This window comes from Hyperoodon ampullatus (assembly GCF_949752795.1).
Source record: "Hyperoodon ampullatus genome assembly, chromosome: 17".
NCBI lineage: Eukaryota > Metazoa > Chordata > Mammalia > Artiodactyla > Ziphiidae > Hyperoodon > Hyperoodon ampullatus.
Genome location: NC_136930.1, coordinates 48,805,043 through 48,818,141, shown reverse-complemented (window position 1 = coordinate 48,818,141; position 13,099 = coordinate 48,805,043). Strand labels below are relative to the sequence as shown.

Genomic DNA, 13,099 nt, shown 5'->3' with positions numbered 1-13,099 from the left:
GGACCAGAATTTTGACTATCGTCTTGTGTATTAATAGGATTTGTCTATAAAATAATTCAAACGTGGGACTAAAACACCAGGCCCTTGTCTCCCCCCTTATCTGGGCCTCAATTTTCTCATCTGGTAAATGGAGGTTGGATGAGGTGACTTCTAAAGTCTGTATCGAATAGAGTTGAAGACAAAAGAAAAAGGCAACTTAGGACCTTTGATGAGTGAAAAGAGGCACATGCCTTACATCAGACATCTGGGTTTGTCTCAGATATTATTCACTATAGGAAGTTATGTGTCATTGTATTCAGCTATAAAATGGGGACTAACTAAGAGCTATATTGAAAGCTGTTGAGGTTTCAATGGAAACAAGCCTATAATGTTCCCAGCACAACTTGTGCATGTATTTTATGCTCCTATAAATGGTAGGACCATATTTTAAGGTCAGGAAAAACCTAAGGCTGAGCACATGATAGGACCTAGTAATTTCCATTCTGGCACTTGGAGAAGAAAGGGCGTGATCCTATCACTGTCCTTTACCAACAGAGATGTCCCTCTGCTCTGATGAAACTGGAGCTGTCAGGGTTTAAAAAAAGCACACCATCACAGGGAAGGCACTGCATCTTGGCAAGAAGTGCTTAACATAGCTTCCACTGTCACCAAATTCTCTTCCCACCCTACATCCCACTTCTATTTAAATCCCAGGCCCTCCACCGGCCCACACTCATTTTAGCCAGTGCCCAGGCTGGCAGCAGAGAAGAGAAAGGTGGCATGGCTCCGGGGGAAAAGGAAAGGGAGGAGGGGCCAGCCAAGAGTGCCCTCCGGAAGGTACGCACAGCCACCCTGGTTATCAGCTTGGCCCGAGGTTGGCAGCAGTGGGCCAATGAGAACAGCATCAGGCAGGCCCAGGAGCCCACAGGCTGGATGCCAGGAGGGACCCAGAACCCATCCCAAGCTTCTGGACCAGTGATCCACCCCACCACCCACCGGAAAGCTCAGAGTGCCCCAAAGTCTTCCTCCCCAAAGCCAGAGGGACATGGAGATGGACCAAGCTCAGAGGAAGCTACCGAGGTATCTCAGATCAAAAGGAAAGAGGTGACCAAAACAGTTGTCAGCAAGGCTTATGAGAGAGGAGGGGATGTGGGCCACCTCAGCCACAGATTCGAGAAGGATGGGGACACGCCTGAAGCTGGGCAGCCAGAGAGTGAAATGGACAGAATCCTCCGCGGCCATGGCTCCCCGACGAGGAGGAGAAAATGTGCCAGCCTGGTATCTGAGCTGACCGAAGGCTGGAAAGAGATGGGACAGGAGGAACAGGACGGGCCTAAGCGCAGGAGCAGCAGCGTAGACACAGAGGACAGCGGCTACGGAGGGGAGATGGAGGGGAGGCTGGAGCAGGATGGAGAGCAGGTGGCCGCTGCCAGAATCAAACGCCCTTTGCCCTTCCAGTAAGTAAATGCATCTCCCAACTCCTTATCCCGCTCTTGAGCCCCAGGCAGCTGGGGGAATCCCAGAGAGCAGGGAAGGACTACCAAAGTCAGAGTGAGAATCTCACAGATCGGGCAGGCAGCAAGGTCTGGGGAAAGGCACGCCCCTGGGCTAAGAGGGCAGTACCAAGCTCAGTCATGGACCTTTGGGCCAGGGGCCTGCACTATTTGGTTTCTCCTTTCTGTTTTGAACACTCCAGGTTTAGCCACAACAAAGATGAAGCCACCGGAGAGGGGTATCTGCTTTGGGTAAATTTTTTAAGTCAATTCTATAATGAGTAACAAATTGGCTTATTTTTCTGCAGAGACAAGTATTTGCTGGTAGACTGAGTGGAGAAACCTTTCCCTTGTCCAAAATCAGTCTACAATATTTTCAAGAGACACATCTACCCAAATAGTGCCCCTGGAACACGGATTTCTGTGAGCCTGTATACAGGTGGGAAGCTGCTGTCTGACGTGAAAGCAGGCTCTGAAGTCAGACAGACCCAAGTTCAAATTCCAGCTCTGCCCTGACTATAGCTAACAATACTGTATTATGCACTTGAAAGTTGCTAAGAGAATATCTCTTAAATGTTCTCACCACAAAAAAAAAAAACCAAAAAAAAAACCTGCTTATTCTTCTAAACCCATTTCCTCCTTTGTAAAACAATGGCAACAGTAACCTTTTGGAATAAATTCTGTTGTACTGGGAGGAGATGAGAACTTAGCACAGTGCCTGCACATAAGCTCGCTATATGAAAGTTATTACTCCTCATATAGATTTTATTATTTAGCAATTTTTCAAACTTTCAGAAAACTTTGTTCTGCTTATAAACAAAGATAGAAATGCTATTTAAGCTAGGTAATTAAAATATCACAATCCGAAAACAATTAAATGCACACACACACTTACTCAAACTGATACTTTAGTCTGACAAGAAACTCGTGTTTTGTTTCAAGACAGTAACTGCCTCCACATAACAGAGAGTCAGGATTTCTCACTCAACAACCACAGGATATCAGAATGTAGGAAAAGTCTCAGATGTGGCGAATGTTTATAAACTGACTCCTTCTGGGAACGGTTAGATGTGTAGGTGTGTTTTTCAACTTTTATGAAATAGAAAGAACAAAACTGATTACCTTATTTGACAAAAAGCTGTCACAGTTTGTGACTTTAAAGATGTTTTGAAAGAATTAGCACTATTATATTGAAAGCTTTCAAGAAAAATGAAATGGCAAACTAAGATAATCATAATTCTGTGTGCATTTAGCGTGTGCTATGGGTATTTTATGTGCTTTGTCCTTAGAACTCTCACAATGAGGTAGGTAATATCCCATTTTAGGGATGAGAGCACTGAAGCTCAGAGGGAAATTTCACTCAGCAAGTTAGTGACCTCAGATGTGTATGCCTGTCTCCAAATGTAATGCTTTGAAACCAGACATGATGCTACTTCTCATGCAGCACCTTGAGGATACATTCAGAGATCTAGATTCGTGCTCTACTTACATTCACATAGGAATTCATAATCAGAAATCACTATTCTACCAGACCATATGGAACCATAGACTAAGTTTTGGCCTTGTGAATTTGGGGCGGGGTGTGTGTGCTACAAAAGGAAACAATAGAACAGAATAAACCCAATGGAATAAAGACTAAGGGTGGCACAATGACGATCTTCCTGTCAGCATGTTTTGAATTGGCCAGAGGTAGGGAGGTGACAGCTGGGACCAATCTCCAACGCATGTACTCTTCTTTGGCACTTGTCTAAGTATTTATTCATTTAATCCTCAAAACATTCTCATGGGGTAGGCACAGTCATTAGCCTCATTGGATAGATGGGAACATGAGACAAAGAAGTATTAGGGAATTTGTATAAGATTGTACAGCCCATGGGGTTTGAACCCAGGCACTCTGGATCCAGAGCCCACCCTCTTGACCACTACTCTAAACTGTCTCACGTGGAAGTGAGAACTTGCATACCGGACCCTTCTGTTGGTTCCCCCAAACAGACATGTACCTGGACACCTTCTTAATGTGATAGAGAGATACCTTTGAATGAGAGATAGATTTGAATCATGGTCACTCTGGCAAATCCTAAATTTCTCTGTACTCATCTGAAAAAAATAGATGTGATAATCCAGAGTTATTTTGGTGTTAATTATGTAAAGCAACAGACCCAGGAAAGCTACTTAATAAGTTGTACTCATTATAATGCAAGGGGCCAGCCCTGGTGATCCTAACACTACGAGATGCTAGGAGATTGGCTCTCAGGATTTGGGGAGGAGAATGGGAATGAAATCCCTTCCTTCCTTCTTTGGCTCCTTTCCCTTGGTCTTAGAATACGTAGGGTACCAGAATGTTGTACACAGCAACAGCAGCTCTGAATGTCAGCAGTAATCCTAGCTATGCTCAGGAAGCTTCAGCAGAAGCCCAATGGGACTTTTTACCTGATGGGACTCTCACATACTGCTTGAGAAATGAATGTGGCATTATTGAGGAGGCCTATGTGAAAGGGGGTTTTGTTCATTTATTTTTAATTCTAAGCACCATTCTTTCCCCATATCCACTAACAGGGAGAAAATTATGTGTCACGAATATTTAAGTAGAAAAAAAGTCGTCTTGGTGGTTAAGATGTTCTATGGATAACAGAGACAAGTCAGGTTTGGCAGAAAGTAGAAATATTCTTCACCAGTAGAGTTTTACTACCTGGGGCTTTACTATGAAAGTGATTTCTATTTTATGCTTTATTTTTAAAATATTCAGTCTTTTGATTGTATAGCTATGTGACTTGTTTGGTCCAGCTCCTTTAGACAAAGGAAATTTTATCTCCCACACAGTAATGATGCAATATTGAAATGACAATCACTCATCCATCCTCTCCTCCAAGTTCTGTTTGGCAAAAATACTAATGGTTGAGCGTTTTATAGAAAAGGGAACTGAGCGCAGAGATGTATACAAGTCACAGAGCTAGTAAGTGATGACGCTGGGAAGGCTGATGCCAGAGCTTGCATTCTTAACCACTGTGTTAGACTGATTCTCTGAGGACAGAATGGACTCAAAAAATCACATGGAGATCAAAGCATCAGCTTAATTAGTGGAATCCCAATAACTCCCAAACTGTAGTGTTTTGGTACAACTATATTGAAGATATTTGCTAGAAATGAAGGGGAAAGTATGGCTTTCTAATATTTGCCGCCAATTCTCGAGCTTGGAACCCTTTCCATGGACTCTGAGGACAGCTGCCAATCTGCAAGGAGAAGCACAGGCTTGGCTCCCAAACCTGGCTGATAACAGAAAGGAGAGCACAGGTTTGAATTCAGTCACTCTGCTTCTGATAAGTGTGACCCCGCAGATATCAATCTCCCATTAACCAAATTGGCTATACTTCCTGTATAGGTGAAGGGCAAGCAAACCAGTGGACAGAGGAGCAGATTCTCCCCAGAACTTCCCTGAGAAGTTGGAAAGGGTGGCAGAAGTTCTTCAGTTTACTGACAGAGAAGTGTTCTAGCCTAAGATATGGATGTGGTGCCAGTCTTTGAATATCGCTTTGCTTCTATAAATGTATATGAGAGTGTCTTTCTAAAGCTCAATCTAAACTATTATTCACATTTGTACTTGAAATTTAGAAAAACAGGACAAGCTGATATATTAAGTCTTACGTTCACTGATCAGGAGGATACTCAGGGTATAAGACTTTCTAATCCTGATTTAAACCTGAAACTTCCATACTTTTAAAAAACTGGAAATACTGACAATATAGAACGTTTATAAGATAGAGAAAATTAAATACTCATTAAGATATATTTTCTTCTAGTACTTCTTTAAAACAACCTTGTCTATTTTCTAATTCTTGCTAATAGGATCAATTCTTTTGCTTTCCTTTTCTCTTATTACTGGGAATTACAGTTTGGCCATATAACAAATGGAAATTAAGATTTAGTAGGTGCTTTTTTAGATATTTCTCTTCTTCACAGAGTTATTACCTCACCAACCCCAACCCTTATCCCAAATGACATAGAGTGTCAACACTCAGGGAATTTAAGTTCCTAATTAAAATTAGAAGAAAAAATACTACATCAATGAATGAGAGACCCATATAAACATACAGTTTAAACAAATTACCTCTGGATGATAATTTGAATATTTTTCTATTTTTCTGCTGCTTGTAAATTTTAAAATCAATACAGTTGACGCAAAACAACATGGGTTTGAACTGTGTGGGTCCATTTATAAGCGGATTTTTCAAATAAATGCTTGCAACAGTATTACACAATCCAGGGTTGGTTGAATCTATGGAGGTGGAACCATGGATACAGTATAAGAGTAGAGTTATACTCGGATTTTCAAGTGCTTGAAAGATCAGAACTCCTTCCCCACCATTGTTCCCTTGAACAACCCGATGAGGATCCTGTAGTATTTACTAAAAAAAAAAAAAAAAATCCATGTATAAGTGGACCTGTGCAGTTCAAGCCTGTGTTGTTCAAGGGTCAACTGTAATACCAGCATGAAAGAGAATTTTGGAAAAGAAAAAAAAATCAACTGTCATCTAGATACCAATATAATTATTTTCAATTGTGCACATGCTCTTGATTTCTTCAGCCTGGTGTATACACATTTTACATGGTTAGAATTGTACCATATATACTCAAATTTGGTTTACTCTGATGATTTTCATGAATGTCTTTTAGTGGTTATTCGTCATTCTTTTTTCATTATTGAGTATTCAACTAGTACCTAAGAGTGTCTGGCACACAGTAGTTGTCATAAATACTTTAATAGAGGATGGAAGGAATGTCAAAGTGCCCAGAAGCTCCTTAAAGGGAGGATGTATTATACTATAGGACAGAACCACAGGTGGTGCTCAGGAGACAAAAAGTATGAGTTAATAAATCATGCTATTCTTTTCTCTTTCTTCTGAGATGTTTCAAGTCGCTTCTCCAGCAAGATGTTCCAGCCTCAAATGAGGCTGAGCTTTGGGTTTTGCCAGGATGACCCTGGGCTTGTTATTGAAGACTATGTCTGCCATGGATTGCCATCATTCCAAGGGCACTAGGTGTTTCCTCTCCTTTGATCATGAGATCAAGCAGCCCATAATCTATGCAGCTGAACAGGGTCAGTCTATTGAGATGCAGATGAAGACAAGGACCACCAGCAGGGTTGAGAGAAATGCATTCCACTTCAGGGCTGTAGCTCCAAGCACTTTTCCACACATGTATGATTTTTTTAAGTTGTGATAATTGTGTAAACAGTTTTTGTATGCTGCTTTTTACCAATTAACTTTGTCATATACTTTTGTCCGTGTCGTTACAAAGAATAGCACTGTTATATTCAGCAATGTACTCGTAGTTTGAACTCTCCTGCAGTGGTGAAACAATGCAGCAAGTGTAGGACACAAACCACGGGAATTAGTGAAAGGTCGCCATCTACTGGATGTCCTTCCTCTTCGAAGAAAACAATGCTGATGCAAGTATGCTTGCCTCTCTATCCAGTGTTAGCCTCCTGCATCTGAATGACCAGACTGCAGGAAGTGAGTTTGGATAGTGAGGAAGACTCACATCTGACCCGTTCCTGGGTTTTGAACAGCAAATGGTGAGAGTTAAGATAGCAGGGGCTACTGAGTTCGGGCACGCCATTGCCATAAGCAAATTCAATCCTGCTCTACACCTCCCACTTCCAATGCTTCCACACATGAAGCCACTCGGAGCTGGGGAGAAGGATGGTGAGTCACTTGTACGGATGAGGAATACAAATTTCTGACTTTTAGGTAGTCCAAGAGTTCATGCTTTACTCATGAAGGCAAAGAGACCTCGAAAAAAAGTCTAGGAGATTGGCGATACGGAAATGACAGGAAAGGCTGTTAAAGACAAATTTTGCCATTTTAAAATTAGATCTGCATCCTCATGACATTATTGGTCTACACTTTCCAATGCTGGCTTTTGTTTTAATAAGAAATGCATTCCAAACTGCAAGGGCAGACACACACATTTGAGACACAGCTCATCCACATATTAGATACTGTCCTGGCAGGCTGAGTGGCACCATCGGACAGAGGGAAGAGCACTGACTCTGCCTAAGACAGTTTGGGTTTGAATCCTGCCTCTTCCACTGGGTTAGGGCAGCATTTCACAGAAGTTATACACAGGTTCTGGAGCCGGCTTAACTTTGGTGCAAGTCCCAGCTCCATCACTTAACAGCTTTGTGACTTTAAGCCAAGTTACTTAACCCCTCTGGCCTCAGTTTCCTCATCTGTGAGGTGAGATTAACAGTACCTATCTCATGAAATGGTTGTGGAAACATTAGTAGAAAGTGTTTAGAAGAATGCCAGCACACTGTGTTCAATAAATATTACTATTGCTAGCTGGTGTCTCCTACATATACAGCTTGATTTTTCAAAATTTGTGGCACATCATAGATACTAGTATAGATATGCTTCATTAAAGATCCATATATAGGGACTTCCCTGGCGGTCCAGTGCTTAAGACTCTGCACTTCCACTGCAGGGGGCACGGGTTCCATCCCAAGTTGGGGAAAGAAGATTCGTATGTTGTGCAGTGCAGCCAAAAAAAAAATCCATATATAAAAATCTATACATGAGTGAATATTAGAGTATGTGTGCTGATATAAGGCTTATTTTGGGCAAATAACTGTTTCTTGATGTCCTATGTAAAGTGGATTCTCTTAATACACTCATTCGAGTCCAGTTCTAAATGTTACTAATATGCAACTTTAAGATACACATATTTGGGGCTTCCCTGGTGGTGCAGTGGTTGAGAATCTGCCTGCTAACGCAGGTGACACGGGTTCAAGCCCTGGTCTGGGAGGATCCCACATGTCACGGAGCAACTAGGCCCGTGAGCCACAACTACTGAGCCTGCGCGTCTGGAGCCTGTGCTCTGCAACGAGAGGCCGCGATAGTGAGAGGCCCGCGCACCGCGATGAAGAGCGGCCCCTGCTTACCACAACTAGAGAAAGCCCTCACACAGAAACGAAGACCCAACACAGCAAAAATAAATAATTAATAAACTCTTACCCCCAACATCTTCTTTAAAAAAAAAAAAAAGATGCACATATTTGCATTACATTTGTGTAAGGAAGCTTTTTTCTTGAAATAGTTTAATATGATTATTTTACGGAGCTTAAAACATTATTGTTATTTAGAGAGAAAATAATCTAGAAGGAGAGACCTCAAACTAAGAACAATGGTGGCCTTGTACATGACTTTTCTTCTTTCTTCTTATTTTTTTGAATTGTTCGTATTTCTTTGATAATGAAACAATTATAGAGTTACATTAAGATGCATATGTACAAGAAGTACAAACAGAAAGCAACACTTGGGTGTTAAAATATCAATATTTTGATTCTTCATCCTCTCTCTCTCTTTTAGGGCAAATAGATTCACAGAGAAACTCAACTGCAAAGTCCAGCAAAAATACAGCCAAGTGGGCAACCTGAAAGAAAGATGGCAACACTGGGCTGATGAACACAGACAATCTCAGAAGCTCAATCCTTTCAGTGAAGAGTTTGATTATGAGTTGGCCATGTCCACCTGCCTGCACAAAGGAGATGAAGGCTACGGCCGTCCCAAGGAAGGAACCAAAACTGCCGAAAGGGCCAAGAGAGCCGAGGAGCACATCTACAGAGAAATCATGGACATGTGCTTCATTATCCGAACGATGGCTCACCACAGACAGGACGGCAAGATCCAGGTTACTTTTGGAGATCTCTTTGACAGATACGTTCGTATTTCAGATAAAGTTGTGGGCATTCTCATGCGTGCCAGGAAGCGTGGACTGGTTGACTTCGAAGGAGAGATGTTATGGCAAGGTCGAGATGACCACGTTGTGATTACTCTACTGAGTGAACCTTCAACTGCACGAGCCAAACTTGACCCACTCTTGTCTTAATGCTAAATGCGGATGTAGTGAAAAGTAAAATGCAAACTGCTCTGTAATAAGTTGGTAAATATTAAACAATTTTTACATGATTGACTCTTTTGGCACTCTATTTAAGCACACACAAAGCATTTCAGAAAGCACATCGAGGACTATTCGTATACAATAGTATAAATATTTGAAATTCCATTTACCCTTTTAGGCAAAAATGTTTGGCTATTCTTTGCAAAACTACTATAAATCTTTAAATAAACAATTATATCTAAGAAAAATGCTGACTTCAGGGAAATATCAGCAAAACTATTACAATGTGTCATTGTTCAGGAAAAAAAAAATCCAGCAAGTTTGGCAAAACTAAATTTAAAATTTTCTAGGAAGCTTGACTTTGTACCATTATTTTTATCCCTTAAAAAACAAGCACACAAAATAAGCACACAAATAAAAAGTTGTATTCAAATAAGATGCTGAAATTTCTCTGTGGACTTTGAATTTAATAGGTTTCCAACAGAAATTAGCTACCCTTCTCTGATGTGATTTGCACAAATCACATAAAAAGACATTGCTGGTGGTCTTAGAGCCAGCAGAGAAGGCGGTTTTTGTTCACTTTCCCTATGAAAGCAGAGCAAAGGTAAGACATTTAGATTTACCTGCCTTTGCAGGACTTCTTGGGGAAGTTTTATTTTTTCTCAAAACCTTAGTGAGTCATGCTGTTTGAAGTAGAAATACAGAAAATGCTACAATGAATTGGAATGTTGAGTGTAGAAGAATCTGATAGAATCATGGGTAGATCAGAAACAGACTTGAGACATTTTAATTTACTTCATGCTGTAACAAATTTTTTGAAATATCTGAAAGTCCTAAAGCAGCAACATGAGTCCTGCCAAAGTGAAAAAAGTATAGCTTAATGATGACAGACACATTTATTTGGCACTAATCTGTTACTTGTCAATTGTTCTCAATTAGATTTAATGTGCCTTGTATAATTTTAAAAACAAACTGAATAAAAATTGTGAGATTACAATTCTTACAGAATTCAATGGAAGTTACTAAATGATATTATAGCACTTCAGTGTTAGATACAGAAATTAATGTCAAAGCACAATACCTCAAAGTAATAGACGCTTATAATTGTTAGGTGTTAGGTTTAATATAAAGCATGGATTAAACTACCATAAGAGTTATCCTTGTTTTCATGTATGATTCTCTTTCAAACTGAAAGTTCCAAAAATCTTCTTAAAGAAGGTTTATACATTTTTGTTTCCATAATAGATTTGTTAAATTACAAACTAATGACTAATATTTCTAAGTAGGATTTCATATAAGATGTATACTTTTATCACAACAGTGAAACCTATGTCAAAATTTAAAAACATGGCACAAGAATAAAAGATACTTTCTTGTATTTTATGTTCTTGTTTTTATATTACTATTTTGAAGTTATATTCCACAATACCACTTTCTGGTGTTTGAAATACAAAATTATAGAGTGCAACTCGGGTTACTTCTAGAATCAGTGGAATATTTAGACAAAGAGCACATATTCAACTCTGGACAGTAACAGTTTATGCAAGCATCGATGCAGATCATTCAAAGTTCAGTTTGTCTGAATTTGAGGATGGAATTTAAAAGTCTTCTTCTCAGAGAGCTTACATTAACACTCTTCTGAATAAGGTGTGACTGTAAAATCAGAAAGTTTTCTTAGAGGAAAATGCCTGCTATATGACAGATTTTTATCTTAAAAAAACTCCATGACAGGAAAAATCCATGGTTGAAAACCTTAAGGCTTTTAGACAAAAAAAGATGAGTAGAACTCAGGTGGCAAACATGTTAATGAAACTCCTCATATTTTCATAGTCACCAAATAACATATGAAATAATTCTATATAAAGTAAATATACTATCAATAGCACTTTACTTTTGGCAATTCTAAATTCCCAGTAACGGATAAGTGTACAGTTGGTTTCCAAATCTTCAGGATTTTTTTCCCAAACTTTCAATCAGATGTTTAAAGAGCTTGGGGTTACTGAAAGGTACATTTTTGCTTTTTTAACCTTTTCTGTATGGGCCTCCAAATGTTTGATGCCTTTTAATTTCTTTAACTTGAAGTTTTATGACTTCTTGATTCCCAAGTTCACCTTCTTATCACTTTGCCCACTTACATCAACAGGAGGGAAGTCTACACTCAGATTTTCTTTCTCGCCAACACTGTGTTGGAAAATGAGGCTGCACCTATATTTTTACTTCTGCTTTTACTTTCCTTCCCCAAATTCCTTTTTTTCAATGAATTTTTATTTTTGATATATATATTTTTAAATAAATTTATTTATTTATTTTTGGCTGCGTTGGGTCTTCGTTGCTGTACGCGGGCTTTCTCTAGCTGTGGCGAGCAGGGGCTATTCTTTGTTGTGGTGCGTGGGCTTCTCATTGCGGTGGCTTCTCTTGTTGAGGAGCACAGGCTCTAGGTGCACGGGCTTCAGTAGTTGTGGAACGCAGGTTCAGCAGTTGTGGCTTGTGGGCTCTAGAGCGCAGGCTCAGTAGTTGTGGTGCACGGGCTTAGCTGCTCCATGGGATGTGGGATCTTCCCAGACCAGGGCTCGAACCCGTGTCCCCTGCATTGGCAGGCGGATTCTTAACCACTGCTCCACCGGGAAGCCCCCCCCCCCTTTTTAAATACTACCAACAGATATATTAGGTACTGTTTTTCACACGATATGGGAATAATTCTGTGTAAAGTAGAATTTCGTTTCAATGGGAACTCATACTAGAGACAGTATCGCTGTACTTTATTGTCACTATTTTCAGGGATTACAGAAGCAGGGAACCATCTGGCCCATGTTAAAGTGGCCTCTTAATGCAGATGCCTCCTAGAATATGCATTTTCATTCCCAGTACTGAGGGTGTTTCTCGATGCACAGTAAGAACACAATGTCTGCAGAAGTATTTAATGTATAAATGCGCCGTATGACCTAACTTTTTGGCCTGGAGGTTTTCAGAGTGCTGTGGTTCAATATCATCCCAGCAAGGATGATCTCATGGCACTGTATGCCCAGATTTGGGGGGCACCCCTGTATCTAACAAAATCACATTGCATTTACTTTTTGACCAATAAATTCCAATCCCCAAATTTCCTTTTAAGATACAACTCAAACAATATGAAAATACATATGCATAACATAGTGTACTATTTTTAATTGTAAAATAATGCAATAACCTAATACATATAGGAAAATGGCTGAAAAAAGCATGGTACATACACATGGATGCAGCTCTGAAAAAAGTAAGGAAAAGGTTGCAGGGGAGATTAAGATGGCAGAGAGTAGGAGAATGCTGAGCTCACCTCACCCCAGGAACACATCAAAAGTACAACTTCACGTGGAACAATTCTCACTGAAAACAAACTGGAGACTGGCAGAAAGGCTATTCTACAACGAAGGCTCTAAAGAAAGATTCACACAGAGCCAGGTAGGAAGGGAGGAGAAGCTGTCAGATCAGGGCCTGCGCCCTGAGCAGGGAACACAAAGAGGAGGGGGATATATCACAAGCTTGGGGATCCTGCCCGGGGAGTGAGGGGTTCGAGACACATATTGGGCACCCCCCAGACCTGGAGTCCGACACTGGGAAGATGAGCCCCTTTAGCTGGTTTGAAAACCAGTGCGCCTTACCAGAGGGCTGTAAGAACCGAGACTCTGCTAGTGAACAGTGCCCACGTGCTTGATTACTTCCAGGAACAAGCCAGAGGAAGCAGTAAATTA

The 13,099-nt window shown here is 40.5% G+C and overlaps 1 protein-coding gene across 1 annotated transcript; it reads left to right on the top strand.

The window, feature by feature from the left end:
- Nucleotides 1-682: 682 nt before the first annotated feature.
- Nucleotides 683-9,359, top strand: ABRA (actin binding Rho activating protein; the record flags this gene model as incomplete). Its single annotated transcript, XM_079722157.1, has 2 exons — nucleotides 683-1,436; nucleotides 8,840-9,359. The coding sequence occupies exons 1-2, from the start codon at nucleotides 760-762 to the stop codon at nucleotides 9,357-9,359; spliced, it is 1,197 nt and encodes a 398-aa protein (XP_079578283.1). The 5' UTR covers nucleotides 683-759.
- Between the last annotated feature and the right edge of the window lie 3,740 nt (nucleotides 9,360-13,099).